Genomic DNA, 15,680 nt, shown 5'->3' with positions numbered 1-15,680 from the left:
AAAGCCCTCCTCACTAGGTTAGCCAGCCTGCTTGCGAAGATGCTCTTCCCTCTCTTCGTTAGGTGGAGCCCGTCTCTGCCCAGCACTCCTCCCTCTTGGAACACCATCCCATGGTCAAAGAATCCAAAGCCTTCTCTCCGACACCACCTGCGTAGCCATTCGTTGATTTCCACGATTCGACGGTCTCTACCCAGGCCTTTTCCTTCCACAGGGAGGATGGACAAGAAGATCACTTGCGCCTCAAACTCCTTTATCCTTCTTCCAGAGCCACGTAGTCCGCAGTGATCCGCTCAAGGTCATTCTTGGCAGTATCATTGGTGCCCACGTGAAGAAGCAGGAAGGCGTAGCGATCCGAGGGCTTGATGAGTCTCGGCAGTCTCTCCGTCACATCGTGAATCCTAGCTCCTGGCAAGCAGCAGACTTCTCGGTTTTCCCGGTCGGGGCAGCAGATAGATGACTCAGTCCCCCTGAGGAGAGAGTTAAGTGAGAGACACCCAGATAATCCTGGCCAGTGACCCGCTCCCAGGCTGCAGGGGAAGGTGAGAACCCCCAAGTCACTGCCAGTCTGACCGAGGGCGGGGGGAATTCCCCCTGAGCCTACCCACAGCGATCAGCTACACCCAGTGATTGAGCTGCCAGAAGCTGAAGAACTGGTTCCTTCAGTCCCTCTGGGTCTTTGGCGGCACTGAAGGACCCGCCGCTGAAGTGCCGCCGAAGGCCCAGGATGCCGCCGGGTGAGTAAAAATTCTCAGGGGAGCCTCCCCAGCTGAGAGCTCGGGCAGGACGGACAGGACAGAGTTTGCCCACCTGTTTAACAACCGGTTCTAAACTGGCTTCAAAATTTAACAACCGGTTTGCGTGAACCGGTGCGAACCGGCTCCAGCTCACCACTGGCTACACCCTGTGCATGGGCCCAAGGACCAGCCAGCCATACCCGTGGGTGAGATAATGCTGGGTGCCCCTCAGCGCCTGGCCCTCCCCGCCCAGGTCCCATCTCTAGCCGGGTCCGGCCCTGATGCTGCAGAGGGAGGAGATAAAACACAAACAACCCCACAACACATTATTTTGTTGGGGAGGTGGGGGGAAATCCCTTCCTGACCGCTGCCAGTGGATGGCTGAAGCCCTGAAGCATGAGTGTTAGGTTCTGGTTTCATAAATGGGAAGTGGGCCCCAGGCCTGCTGAGCCTGGACCCACCATCACAAGCAACCCCATCAGGCAGTCCCCCGGATATAGTCGTCCAGCTCTATGTAAAAATGAAGGGATTGTTTGTGCCTCCCCAGCTGCTATGGGGGCTGCTCCAGCCTCGCCCCTCGGAGGATCCGAAACCTTCGTCTCCTTCCCAGCCGGGAGTCGCTCCCGGCCCCTTTACCCCCTTTGTGCCTGTGCCCCATGGTACCCACGCCCGGTGCCCTGCCCCAGAGCGGGTCCAGCCCCTCCCTGCCCAGCTCCCCAGGCTCCACCAGGCCCTGCGGTCCCCGCCCCGCCCCACCCGCAGCGCGGCCCCAGCCCTTCGCACCCCCAGGGCATGGGGCGGGCCAGGCAGGGGAGCACCATGGGCCTGCAGTCATGGGCTGTTTGTGTTCTGTAACCTCACACCGCTAGTTCTGCCTGGATACCGATGATGAACAACCCCTGCCTGCGTCCTGATTGGATGGCCACAGGCAGCTGCGACACTTTGGAAAGTGATAGTGACACAGAAGGTCCATCTGCCAGGCTGCCCGGTTCTCCTGTCCCCACGTCCAGAAATTCGGGGCTTTGTCTTATACAGGCGCCCATTCCCCGCCCCCCCGGCCAGGACCCATGGCCTGGGGGCTGCTCCTGGCGCTCTGCGGGGCGCTCCTGGCTCCAGCCGCGGCGGGCGGTGAGTACCGGGGGGCCAGGGTGAGCCCCGGCTGGGGGTGTCACCGTAACAGGCCGGGCATCCCCCTCTGACACGGGGGGGCGCAAACTGGGGGGCGTGACCCTCGGGGTGGGATCCCGCTGCCGTGAGAGCGGGCGCAGGGTGAAAACGGGGCGGGAACTGGTGCGGGAGGGGATTCGATAACGGGTCCTCCCGCGCCGCCCCGGCCAGCAGCCGCCGCTCTCCGGCCGCCCAGCTCTGAAGGCCGGGCCCCGCCAGCAGCCGCGCCGATAGACGGATTAATGCCGACTACCAGTAATGGGGGGCGGGCGCCACGGGGCGAGGGGGGCAGCCGCCCAGGGCGAAAGGTGCAGGAGCGGAAAAACGGGGTGGAAATATGACGAAATAGCCGGGTAGGGGCACAAAGACGCTTGCTGGCCCCGGGACACTAAAATAGCTAGTTTCCAGCTGGGCTTGGGGATGGCGGGGGGGCACCCCATTGGGCGGCCATTGGGGGTGGGCTCCTTGGGCTGTTCTGCCTTTGTACAGACCTGGACAGCCGGGTCCTGGGCCAGGATGGAGGTTCCTAGGCGCTGGGAGCTAGTTCAGATAATGAATGGTCCCGTCTGGCCTTGAAACCTACAACTGTCCAGCCCCTCGGCTCTGTCTCCTCCGTGGGCCTGAGCCGCGTCCCCCCATCCTTCTTGGGGGGCTCTGCCAGGAGTCCCCAACACGCCAGCCCAAGAGCCACCCCCCAGCCCCCAGGGGCGATGTCAAACCAGGGTGACTGAGCGCAGGGAGAGGAGCCAGCCCGCCCTGTGGGAGCAGAGGGGGACCGGCCCAGCGACCCTCGCGGGCAGTGGGGTAGTGGTGAATGGGTCACCTCACCTCAGCGAAACTCCCTGTCACCAGTGAGAAGTGGGTGAGTTCGGGCTACCCCTGGTACCGCTGTGCAGTAACCCGGCTGGCTGCACCAGGCTCAGCTGAGGTGGAAACAAAAGAAAGTAACTGAGGTTTCCAGGAGCAAAGGAGAGTCCTGCCATCTCCTGCAGCATGTCTGCACCAGCCATCTCCCCGCCCCAGGCCACGCTGCATGGCAGACACCCTCAGGGAAACTCTGGGGGCTGCTTTCCCTGCAGGGTGGGGGGGCTTGTTGTCCCCTGCCTCTGGCACAAAAAAGGTGGGGGAACTGCTTGATTGGCCCCCTGAGAACCCCACATCCCTGCAGGACTGGCCTGTTTAGTTCCTGGGAAGGGGAGTGTGAACCCCACCAGCCATGGCACGTAACTGTTGATAGTGGGGGGACACAATTTAGAGGTTCTGGTGGTATGCAGTGGGGTTCAGGGCCGGGCACATAAACCCTGGCAGAAATCTGGGGGCACCTGACCCTGTGTCCCCCCCCACCCCCCAACGCATCACCTCTGCATACCCACATGCACCCCACACGCCCCAGGTCCTTTGTTTTCAGGTTTTAATTTGTTTAAATGTTCCTGGGAATTTATCAGTGCTAATTACAAAACTTGTAAAAAGTGGGTGAAAACCAGCACCGGCTATTAACTGCCCAGATTTCTGGGGCAATCTCCGGGTTAATACTGGGGGACGGGAGGGCAGAAAAAACGCAACAAAGAGGGAAAAGTCTGAGTAGTGAAAGTGAAAGCAGTTTAATGTTGTGGTTTATTTCAGGAACTGCATTTAATGGTATGTACACCATGTGTGTGTTGTGTGTGTGTGTAACTTCCTCTCCATTGCCTTACGTTAACAGGCAGCCTTGCATTGACACTTAGACTATTTCATTATTCACACAAACACATCAACCTGCTGTCAGGGGTTGGCTTTTCTTACCACAATCAGTATTTCCGTGGGCCTGAGTGAGCCAAAATTGGGGTGAAAAATGAGTTAACACCAAATAACGGCTTCTGTCAAACCCGGGAATTATTCAGTAAAAACTGACAACGAAGGGCCTTGCACACACACGTGCCCCCCCCCCCCCCACAGGTACACCCGTGCAGACATCACACGCACACGCACACCACAGACAGGCACACGGGCCACAAATGCCCCTCCCATCCTCAGGGCATTTGCACATGGGGGCAGTTCTTAAGGGGGCAGTTAACCCCCTACCAATATCTGACCCCCGTAAACAAGCCGCCGGCTTTCAGAGGCGCGGGCTGAGAGATCGTCCTTCCTGATTCCCCCTCGGCTCCGTGCAGTGTGAGTTACTCACACACCCCAGCTTGTCCCTCGCCCAGGATGGGGCTGAGGGCAGAGGGACATGGCTGGGGGTGGGCGGTCTCTGCTGGTCCCCACTGGGTGACCTGGTGTCCCGTGAGCAAGGGACGAAGCTGCTTGTTAACTCGACCTCACTCCTGTTGCTTTAGGGCACCACAGCCTGGCCGTGCTAGTCACAGCCGTCATCAGCGAAGATGGGACTCATCACTTCACCATGATCACCAACGTGGATGACGTTCAGATCGCGTACTACAGAAGCGACACGCGAGAGGTCAGACCCTCCCAGGAGTGGGTGGCACAGGCCCTGGGCGCTGAGTATTTCCAGGAAAAGACCCAGCAGTTCTGGAGGCACGAGGAGGGCTCTAAAGTTGAGACCAGGAGGTGGATGCAGCTGTACAACCAGACGGGCGGTGAGTGTCTGAGAGTTGTTGTTATTAATGGACACGTGAGAGCTGCCCGCTAAGAATCACTCCCACTGGGGATCAGGGCCTCGCTGTGCTACGTGCTGCCCAAACCAGAGCTGGCTGGAAAATGGAGTTTTCTTTCCACAGAAAATTTGTTATTCCCAGAAGTGGTTTCATTCCCGATCGGAAGGAAAGTCAGAAATGGGAGGTTTTTATGGGAAGGAAATTTTTCAGAAATTCCATCTCTGGAGAATCCCAGGCAGGGAGCCAGGCAGCCCCAGGATCAATTTCCCCAACAGAAAATCAATGTTTTCTGGCCAAATTGAAATTTTCTCATGAAAAATTATAATTTTGTGGATACAGCCTGTCCCAAGGCTAACAGAATGTCAGGAACCATTAGGAAAGGGATAGAAAATAGGAGAGAAAACATCATAATGCCTCTATATAAATCCATGGTATGCCCACACCTTGAATACTGCGTGCAGACCTGGTCACCCTGTGACGGGTTGATCACAGAAACCCCTTTGGAACTGCCACCTGATGTGCCTAGACTACCTCTAAGCCCGTTTTCCCTGCCAGGCTGGGACTTCAGTACCTTGCCTTGTTTGAGCCAGACATGCTTGCCTGCTGCAAACACAGATCCAAGTCTGAACCACGTCCCCCACAAGCTGCAGGCTTAACTGAAAACAGCTTAAGAAGTGCTCCTGTCTCCAGCATTCGGCTACCCAACTCCCAATGGGGTCCAAATCCCAAATGACTCCATTCTACCCCGTATAAAGGTTATACAGGATAAACTCATTAATTGTTTGCCCTCTATAACAGTGATAGAGAGATATGCACAGCTGTTTGCCCCCCAGGTATTAATACATACTCTGGGTTAATTAATAAGTAAAAAGTGATTTTATTAAATACAAAAAGTAGAATTTAAGTGGTTACAAGTAATAACAGACAGAACAAAGTAAATTACCAAACAAAATAAAATAAAACATGCAAGTCTAAGCCTATTACAGTAGGAAACTAAATGCAAGTAAACCTCACCCTCAGAAATGTTCCAATAAGCTTCTTTGACAGACTAGCCTCCTTCTAGTCTGGGTCCAGGGATCACTTACACCCCTGTAGTTACTGTCCTTTGTTCCAGTTTCTTTCAGGCATCCTTTGGGGTGCAGAGGCAATCTCTTGAGCCAGCTAAAGACCAAATGGAGGGGTTTCCCAGGGGCTTATATAGCCTCTCTCTTGTGGGTGGAAACCCCTCTATCCCCCTGTGTAGAATCTCAGCTACAAGATGGAGTTTTGGAGTCACGTGGGCAAGTCACATGTCCATGTATGACTCAGTTCTCTACAGCCTGACGCCATCGTCTACATGCTAGTTCGAATGTTCCCAGGAAAGCTCAGATGTGGGTTGGTGTCTCTCAAGGTCCATTGTTCACCAAGTACTTCCATTTACCTGAATAATCCCCTCACACTATGTTGACCAGATTTGCCTTAGGTGCTTCCTACAGCAAACACTTTAAATAGAAAAGGAGTACTTGTGGCACCTTAGAGACTAACCAATTTATTTGAGCATAAGCTTTCATGAGCTACAGCTCACTTCATCGGATGCTTTCATCATTAAAGCTTATGCTCAAATAAATTGGTTAGTCTCTAAGGTGCCACAAGTACTCCTTTTCTTTTTGCAAATACAGACTAACACGGCTGTTACTCTGAAACCTGACTTTAAATAGAAGCACAGAGCCAACGCTCATAACTTCAGATATAAACATGGTCCATGCATACCAATAGGATGAAGACTTCAGTAGAACATAACCTGTGCAAAGGTGTGTTACATGGCATATGTAGCGTAAAACAGATTCCAGTTATGTCATATTTACACTCATAAGCATATTTCTATAAAGCATTATGGGGTGCAGCGTCACACACCCCATCTCCAAAAGGGCAGCGTGGAACTGGAAAAGGCTCAGAGAAAAGGGTAACAAAAATGATCACAGGTATGGAACGGCTTCCGTATGAGGAGAGACCAAAAAGATGAGGGGTGTTGAGCTTAGAAAAGAGACGGCTAAGGGGGATATGATAGCGTCTATAAAATGATAACTGGTGTGGGGAAAGTGAATAGAGAAGGGTCTTTACTCTTTCCTGCAATAATAAACCAGGGGCTGCCTGATGAAATCAATAGGCAGCAGGTCTAATACAAACATGTGGAAGTACTTTTTCACACAACACACAGTCACCCTGTGGAACTCATTGCCCGGGGACGTTGTGAAGGCCAAAAGTATAACTGGGTTCAACAAAGAACAGGATAAGTTCCTGGATGACAGGTCCATCAATGGCTATTAACCAAAATGGTCTGGGATGCAACCCCATGCCTGGGGCAACCCTAAATCTCCATCTGTGAGAAGCCAGGAGGGGAAGACAGGGGTGGATCACTCCAGAATTGCCCTGTTCTGTTCACTCCCCCTGAATCCCTGGTATTGGCCACTGTCAGACCTTGATCTCACCCAGTATGGCTTGTTCACTGGAGGAGAGACTCCAGGAGCTCAGTAACTGTCCGGCAGGATCCCAACACCTCAGTCCTTCCCGTGGATCTGCTCTGACCCTTCCTGCTTCTCAGCGTCCTCTGGGATTGTTTGCTAGCTCAGCATGAGGCCAGCCGCATGGTCAGAGAGAGTAAAGTGCTGGTGTCACCATCTGGCCGAGCCCCCCTCTGACCCTACCCGCCTACAGACACATTGCCCCGAGCTCAGTGCAGGGTCTGAGCTCTCTCCCTCCCCGCAGGGATTCACACTGAGCAGGTTCACGTGGGCTGTGCCCTGAGCGACCAGGCTCCCGTGGACCCGAGGTTCCAGTTCGCCTACAACGGGAGGGACTTCATCAGCTTTGACAACCAGACAGGGACGTGGGTCGCGGCCGTGCAGCCGGCCTTCGCCCCGAAGCAGCACTGGGAGACGACGGGCAAGGCTTGGACCAAGTTTGTCCAGCAGTATCTTCAGTCCGAGTGCCTGGGGACCCTGCGGAGCCTGGTGCTGCAGGGGAGGGCGGTGCTGGAGCAGCAGGGTGAGTGAGCAGCGGGGACTTATTGTGGGGAGTGGGGTACAGGGCACAGTGACACCACTGCGACTTGGACATGATCAGAAGGGGCAGTGTGGCCTAGTGGATTGTGCACTGGGCTGGGACACAGGACAACCGGGTTCTAATCCCAGCTCTGCCACTGGCCTGCTGGGCGACCTTGGGCTGGGGCCATTCCTGCCCACTTTTTAACGTGGGCATAGTTTGTGGGGCAGCAGGCAAACTGCAAGCCTTGGGCAGGTACAAAGCGCAGCCCCTGCTGGCAGCACCAGCCTGTTCACACTGGCGGAGCTGAGGTTGGCCTTAGCCCTCCTCACCACGAGGCCCCGTCCAGCTCTGTGGCCCCGTCCCCTGCTCCTCCTCTTCCCGCCAAGGCCCTGCCTCCTAGCCAGGCTGGAAGCTGAAACCAGAATGTGGTAGGACCGCCCAGGGCGTGGACATGGGCCAAGGGCTGCTCTTGGGGACCCCAGCCCCCGTCCAGGGCAGGTGGAGGTACCGTGGCTCCCCACAGCAACCCGGGCTCCCTGCCCAACTCCAACTTCTGGCCTGGTCAGGAGGCATGGGCTTTGGGGAAGGGGAGGGGCTGGGGCAAGGCCATGGAGGGGAGCGGGGCTTCGTAACCCCCCCCCACATCTACTGAAGTTCTGGCACTCCTGCCTTGGGTCAGTCATGCCCCAGCTCTGTGCCTCAGTTTCCCCACGTGTACAATGGGGTTAACGACACGGATCTCCTTTTTAAAGCACTTTGAGATTGACCAATGACAAGCACTAGACAAGAGCTAACTAGCTGTTATTAGTGCAGACAGATTATTAGCCGGTTCTGGATGCCTGGGCGTCTCCGTTCTGCAGGGCCTTTCCCGTTGGCTTCCAGCTGCCTCAGACTTCCCTTTTCGGGCTGAAACATCCCAGCTCTGGGCTGTGAGTTGATTTTTTTGGCATGTTTGAGCCAGAAAAGGCCCAGCCCTTTGTGAGCGTGAAGGAGGCAGGGAGGGGGGATACATGTCTCTCTACAAAGAAAAACTTGTTTTGAGGTTCTTGTGCCCAGAGCTGGCACCTCCGCAGCTGAGGGCAGAGACATGGACGGGGGCAGGGACCACGTGACAAAGGGATTTAAGCGCCTGACAATGCAGACAGGGGCCAGCTGGGATTTCCGAACAGAGGCGCCTGACTCCCCACGAAATCACCGAGGTTAGGCACTGAGGGACGTTTGGAAATCTGGCCCTTAGCCCCTAAATCACACACACATGTTGGGGCGGCCCAGTGACAGCCTGCCTGGGCGTAGCCGTGTTACAGTGCGGCATCGCGGGCAGCGAAGGAGACCCGGGCCCAGGCCTGTTCTGGCAACCACCCAGTTCAGCTGCACCAATTTGAGCAAGGATTAGAGCAGTTTGAGTGAGTCTGCAGAGGGGCTTTACACCAGATTAACTAGCTCCATTTACAGATCAGTGTAAACGGGGGCACACCAGGTCTCACATACATAGGGGAGGTTGACATGCTGCGGTAGAGGTGCCAATTTTGTCCTTTCCTGGAGGGGTGCTCGACCCCCCATTCTCCCAAGATCCCACCCCCACCTTGCCTTTCCTGCCCCCACCCCCCTCTTCCTGCCCCATTCCACCCCCTCCCCCGGACACGGCGCACCCTCGCTCCTCCCCCTCTCCCCCCAGCTGATCCAAGGCAGGCAGGAGGCACTGGGAGGGAGGGGGAGGAGCTGATAGGGGGGCTGCCAGTGGGTGCTGAGAACCCACCATTTTTTTGTGCATTGTGCACCTTTGTCTTCTGTCTGTTATTGGTCCCGGCCCCGGGCATGTGGCTCACGTGCTGTGTCTCCCCGCAGTGCCCCCCGAGGTCTCGGTTTTCCGCAGAGACGCCCCCGATGGCTCTGTCACCCTCTCCTGCTGTGCCAGGGGCTTTCACCCGCGTCCCATCCACGTCTCCTGGGTGCGGGACGGGGAAGACATCCTGGCGGAGAAGGACTCCAGCGGGATCCTGCCCAATGCCGACGGCACCTACTCCACGCAGTCGTCCCTGGAGATCTCCCCGGAGCAGGAGGACGGGCACCGCTACGCCTGCCGGGTGGAGCATAGCAGCCTGCCGGAGCCCCCACTCATCTGGGGTAAGGGGGGCGTGAATGGCAGGGCACAGCCCCATGGGAATTACAGAGATGGAGGACAGCCCTGCCACAGGAAGGTCAATATCCCTGCCCATTGTCAGAGTGAACGTCTAGATCTGGGTATTCGTGTGACCCACAAAAAGGGCTGATGCTTCAGATTATCTCATTAAGTTCCTGGCTGTGGTGATATCCTGTGGTGGTGAGTTCCACAGGCTGATGATATTACTAGGGAAGGGCTCAGTTTCTCCATTTGCTGCATGTCTGGCAGTGCCCAGCAGAGTGCCTGTCCTCCATGACCCATTGCCCTCCCCCACTTGGCTCAGCCTTTCCCCTCCCCTGGGGCCAGGTCTCTGCAGATGCCCTCGGGGAGATGTTCAAGGCAAAGGCCTGTGGCTGCCCCAGGAGGATGCCCCAGCGGCTGCTCCCTTCGGTGACCTGGGTCCTTCTTCATCCCACAGCCCCTGGGAAGAAGGGCCCCCTGACCCCCGGGGTCCTGGCTGCCATCATCCTAGCCGTGGTGGTTCTGGCTGGAGCCGTAGGGGCCAGCGTCATCCTGTGGAGGAGAAAATCAGCAGGTAAGAGCCGGTCCCCGTGGAGCCGTGATGTGGGGAGGTCTGGGGATCGGGGCGGCCCAGCCAGCCCAAGGGGGAATGGCTCCTGCCACTGCCCCCCAAGCAGAGGTGGGGCAGGGCCATGGGGCAGGGCCAATGGCCCCCATGTGGAGGTGCCGTGAGCCCTGGATCACCATAATCTGGCCCTGCTGGGGGCAGAGTGGGCTCTCTCGTTGGCTGGGTGCCATGTGCCCTGCTGTGGGGGCCACTGGGATCGGACTGACCTGGGTGAGGTGCAGTTGGGGTGGCGGGGAGCCCTGTGTCTGGGGGATGGCGGGAGGGGTTACCCTGCTCCCCTGCACTGACCCTCATTCTCTGCTTGTGTTTCAGGTCCTAGCAAACCCAGTTACGCTCCGGCAGCCAGTGAGTAAATCCTGGGTACGGGGCCCACATGCCCCAGTGCATTATGGGTGTGTAGGTGGTCCCCATGAGGGGAGAAGGGAGCCCAGCAGTGACTGGACGTGGGCCCCGATTTCCCCTGCCCCAGGGGAGCAGTTCTGGGCTGCGTGATGTAAGCAGGGGAATGGTCCCACTATTGTGGGGAACTTTCCTGGCTTACACACTATCCTGGTGCAATGGGCTAGCGAAAGGATCCGAGTCCTCGCTCCAGCTCCCTTTACCCAGAGGCCTGGCTGACCTCAAGGGCTCCCCTTCCACTCTCCTGTGTGGCAGAGTCCTCGTAACCCCAACAAGGCTGGGCCCAGGATTCCTGGGGGCCTCGACCCCCCAACCTTGTTGTGGTCACTGAGGACAGGGGCTAGGGTGTCCCCACTCTGGGGTGCTCTCTCCGCACTGGCCGCTTCCCTGACCCACAGATCATTACATACAGCTCAAAGCAAATACAATTTATTAAACAGCAACTAATTAGAAAAAATAAGGAAAAAATGGGAAAGGTGAAAGGAAACACATCACCCTGCTCTGTGGCCTGGGGGATGCGTCTCTGGGATGTCAGGGCAGTTCAGTCTGTCCCTCACACGGCCCAGCCCTGCCCAGGCCCTGGCTGTGCTGCAGGGATGCAGCGGGTTGGACACTTGCTCTGGCGGTGGCCACACGCCCTCAGGCTCTGGGTGGCAGGACCCTTCTTCCCAGCATCGGGGCCCCCATCGGGGTTATGATTCCCCCCAAGTCTGGCCTGCAGAGCCTCTTGGCTGGGGGCGTCTCCCTGCGCTGGGCCCACTGCCCAGGATCCCCCTCGGCCTCCCCAGCTGCTCACTGCACCTGGCTCCAGACTGCTCCAGCCCCAGCCCCAGCTCCTGCCTCAGCACGGCTGCTGCTCTGCCTCCAGCTCCCTGGGCTGCTCCTCCGGCCCCTCTGGCTCTGCTCGGCGCGACTCTGCTTCCCAGCCCAGCTCGGGCCCCTGCTCTCCCCTTAGCTCTGCCCACTCTGGCCAGGCAGCTCCAGCTCACATGGAGAATGGGACACCTGGCCTCCTGACTCCCTCATTAGCCTGCCTGCCCTGTCAGTCAGGCTGACCTGTAGCGCTGGTCTCTCCCCATTGCCCCTGGGGACGGTCGGTCTCAGGGTCCGGGTTTCCCATCGATCCTTCCCCTTCCTTCTGGCACTGGGAGAGGGCCAACCAAAACCCCCACTCAGTGTCAGTGAGGGGCCACTAGTCCCCTTACATTGAGCCACACACGTCACTCCAACGACCCATTACAGGCCAGGCCAGCTGTCCGGGAACTGCCGGTGTGTGGGGAAAAGCCAGAGCCCAGCGGTGTCTGTCAGGGGCGGGTACGACCAGGGTCACGTGCTGCGTTTGGGGTTCGAACCCGTGTCCTATCCCAGCCTGGGGCAGGTCGCTTCACAGAGAGGACTTAGTCTGAGGTGCATGGGGGGCGCAGTGTGGGGGGAGCCCAGAGCTGAATTCCCCTTCCCCTTCCCTAGCTGGGATCCCCACAACTAACGCCGCCTCTGAACGATTTTCTTCTCTCTCCGCAGCAAAGAGCGGGGAAGATTCTGCCTCCAGCTCGTCATTGGGAACAGACCCCCTTAGCGTGGGACTCCAGAGCTAGATGCAGAATGACCCTGCCCAGCTGTTGACTCTGCTGGCTGGCGATCTCTGTCCTCTGACTCCCTTCTGCTCTAGGGGGAGATTTCCATTTGGTCGTTATAACCGTTTCCTCCTCTGGGTGTTGGGCCTTAGGCTCTCGTATTGCAGGGTTTGTGTTCTCTCCTTCTGCATCCGGGACATTGTGTCAGATTCCCTCGAAAAGGACCGACTCACTCCAGTGTCTCGTTTCTGCGGGGGCTGCACCGCCGGTGTCAGGGACGGGGCAGTTCCCCTTGTCCAGCAGCAGAAATTGGCATAGAGTCTGATGAGCCGGCAAAGACGGGGGCAGGGGAGCTCCACAGAGGGGAATTATGGGTTACCCCACCCCCATCTGAGAGGCAAATGGGCCTACTTGGAAAAAGCAAATCCCAAAATTGTGATTTTCAGAGGAAAAGACTCTGTGCTCTGGTCAAGTTCAGGTCTGAGCTTTGCCCTGAAACCCCACCACCACCACCAAACCCCCCAAATTCTGCACAAAGCTGAGCCACTGAGTCTCAGAATCTCAGCACGTGTGGAACAGGAACAGCGGAAGGCCGAGGACCTGTCCCTCTCTGGCCCTGGCTCCGGGAATGCAGAAATGGGGTTTTTCCTGTTCAGGTCCAACTTCTTGCTGGCTTTGCATTTTTTAAAATAATTTTCAATAAGGCCCGGACTTCTACAGACTGTGTCAAATATTGTCTGGGGCTGACCCAGGACCTCCATTGTCTCAGATCCCTACAGACCTGCGGACTGGATCGATTTTTGGATCCGAGGGCTTTCTGAGCCCAAAATTACGGAATGAGGAGGTCCTTTATTTGCGTAAAGGGGTCCTAATCAGACCCCATTGGGTGATGCCAGTGACCTCCGAAAGAGAGTGCCCCGTTCTGATTGGCCACGGGAGCCTGAGGTTTGGCCATCACTCGTCAGGCCGGCCGGCCTACACTGGCTGCTGGCCTCTGGCCGTATCATGTCGCCACGCCTGACAAGTGCTCTGTGCCTCATTCACCCCCCACTGGCCACCGAGGGGTAAGATCCAGCAGCGTGGGGCGTCGAGATCTGACGTGTACAAGCGCTAGCTGGCCTGCAGAGCCATCGACCTTAACACACGTGAGCTGACAGGGCCACCGGCTAATCGCACCCCAGCCGGCTGAATGGGACCCCGAGAGTCGCGCTGAAACACCCAGCAAAAGCGTCCCCCTCTCGGGGTGTTTTCTAGTTTTCATTGGACGCCTCTGGCTTAGCGTTCTGGCCTGTGTGTGTGAGAGACCCACAGAATCTATATGAGCACAGTGCCTATAGAATAGCTGACCGGATCCCTGCACCAGCCCTGGGTCAAACAGCCTCACACACACGGGTACTTCAGGGGATTAGCACCTGCGCATTTAACCCGACGAAGTCCTGTTCTTTTCACTACGTTCGTCGTCTGAGCGTTCAGTGTATTGCACGGTGACTCTGTGTGACGTGGGGAAGAGATGGGCTCTTGCCGAATCTGCCATACTTCGGGCAGGCGGCCTTAATGGAACCGACAGCTCTGCTGCCAATGTTCACGTCCCCGGGGAGCGATGGGACCCTCCCTCTAGCCGCCCTTGGGCTGGAACCCAAACGTACGGCTTCGCCCTGGGGATGCGCTGTGCCTGTGGTACCGTTAGGGACCCAGATCCGCCACCTTTCCAGTGCTACGTAGCCCTGAGCAGGGGTTAAGGTATGTGGGGTGGTTTAATGACCCTGCCTGAGCACAGTAAGTAACTGGATGATTTCATGTTCTTTCATTTTTACATATTTTGTTTGATGCTTTTGCTCGGTGATTGAGCTAATAAAATACAGACCATGGAACCGTGGGCAGCTCGGCTGTTTGTTCCCCAGACATCAGGGGGAGACTCTTTGCCCCACCGCGGGCTGGTCCCTAGAACTTCCCCAGTGTCCTCTAGTGACGGGCACCAGCCCTGGCAGCTGCTGGCTGTTGAGGGAAAGTTGACCTGTGCATTGATCGTTTATTTCCCTCAGCAGCGTGGATCCAGAGTGTTGGGGGGCCCAGGGTGGATCAGTCTGTGAATCAGTCCCCGCTGAATCAGTCTGTGCTCCCCACACCTCCACCCCCTCAGTTACTCACTGGCTTGTGCCCTGGAGCTAGGGATTTATCTCTCTGATATCTTTGAATCCCAGCGTACAGCTGGTTGTTCTGAGTATGCCTGTGGCATTCCAGTGGTTAGGGTGCTAGCCTGGGAGACCTGGCTCTGCCACACATTTCCTGGGTGACTCTGGTCTCTCTAGGCCTCAGTTTCCCCATCAGGATAATAGCCTTTCCCTGTTGCCAAGGGGGCATGAGGATAAAAGGACTGTGAGGTGCTCAGACATTGCAGCACTCGATAGAAATGTTCCGACTTGTTCGGTATCCTTCTTAGCTCTTGCCTTTTAAATCATGTGGCAGGGAGTTCCACAGGATCATCCATTACACTGTGTCAATTTTAACATCCTAGAATAGACTTTAACAGCGAAGTAGAAGCGCTGCAGAACGCCGGGCACCGTGTTTTAGGGCTGCAGAGTCCTCCAGACAGGGCAGCCTGGTGTCCCCGGCCTCCCTGTGTCAGACCCGGGGTTGCCAATTCTGGCCGGACATATTCCTGGGGGCGGCGTGCGGGCGGCCGGCAGGGGGCGTCCGAGCCACGTGCCGCGGGCCGGCGCACGGCCCCGCCCCCCAGGCGGCCAGCCAATGGGGAGAGACGAAGGCGGGACCCCCCCTCCACCCAGGGGAAACTAGGGCAAAGGGGCGGGCTCCTTCAATGAAGAGCGGGGGCGGTGGCCTAGCTGCTCGAAGAGGCGGGTCTTGCCTCGCTCCTACCAATCGGGCGCCTAGGGGCGTGTCCGCTCTCTACCAATGGGGAGAGAGGGTGGGGATTCGAACGGCGCCTGCGGCAGCCGCCAAGTCGCGGGCGCGCGCGGCCCAGCCGGCCGTTGGGCTCTAACGGCAGCGGGGCGGGGCCAGGGGGCGGGGCCGGCAGCCCCCCCCCCCCCCCCGCGTGGGGGCGGCTCCCCTTCGCCGGGCTCCCCAGCCCGGGAGAGAGCGGCCCGGGGCAGGCCCCGATCCCCGGCGCTCCCAGCAGGGAGGGTGCTGCGGGCCGGGGCGAACTGCCCAGCCCCCCCCGCGCCCCTCACCGGGGGCTGCTCCCGGAAACGGGGTCAACAGCCCCGGGCCTGGCAAGGGAAAGAAACCCCGGGAGCTGGGTCCCCGCTTCGCGCCCGGACTCCTGGGTTCTCTCCCGCTGGGGGGGCTGGGAGCCCGGACTCCTGGGTTCTCTCCCGCTCGGTGGGGGGGCTGGTGGGGTAGAGCAGGGGGGGCTGGGAGCCCGGACTCCTGGGTTCTCTCCCGCTCGGGGGGGGGGCTGGTGGGGTAGAGCAG

General features: G+C 57.9%; 1 protein-coding gene across 2 annotated transcripts; it reads left to right on the top strand.

Annotated features, from left to right (window-relative positions):
- The first annotated feature begins 1,663 nt into the window (after nt 1-1,663).
- LOC125621132 (class I histocompatibility antigen, F10 alpha chain) lies at nt 1,664-14,116 on the top strand. 2 transcript variants are annotated; one of them, XM_048817646.2, is made up of 7 exons: nt 1,664-1,862; nt 4,220-4,480; nt 7,244-7,522; nt 9,368-9,646; nt 10,102-10,218; nt 10,585-10,617; nt 12,193-14,116. In XM_048817646.2, the coding sequence occupies exons 1-7, from the start codon at nt 1,802-1,804 to the stop codon at nt 12,264-12,266; spliced, it is 1,104 nt and encodes a 367-aa protein (XP_048673603.1). In that variant the 5' UTR covers nt 1,664-1,801; the 3' UTR covers nt 12,267-14,116. The 2 variants fall into 2 exon arrangements, with proteins under 2 accessions (XP_048673603.1, XP_048673602.2); XM_048817645.2 differs by lacking the exon at nt 1,664-1,862 and adding an exon at nt 2,427-3,539.
- Nucleotides 14,117-15,680: the final 1,564 nt, after the last annotated feature.

Source organism: Caretta caretta, chromosome 14 (genome assembly GCF_965140235.1).
Source record: "Caretta caretta isolate rCarCar2 chromosome 14, rCarCar1.hap1, whole genome shotgun sequence".
NCBI classification, from domain to species: Eukaryota; Metazoa; Chordata; order Testudines; family Cheloniidae; genus Caretta; species Caretta caretta.
Note: the sequence above shows the minus strand (reverse complement) of the source record. Positions and strands in the feature narration are given on the sequence as shown.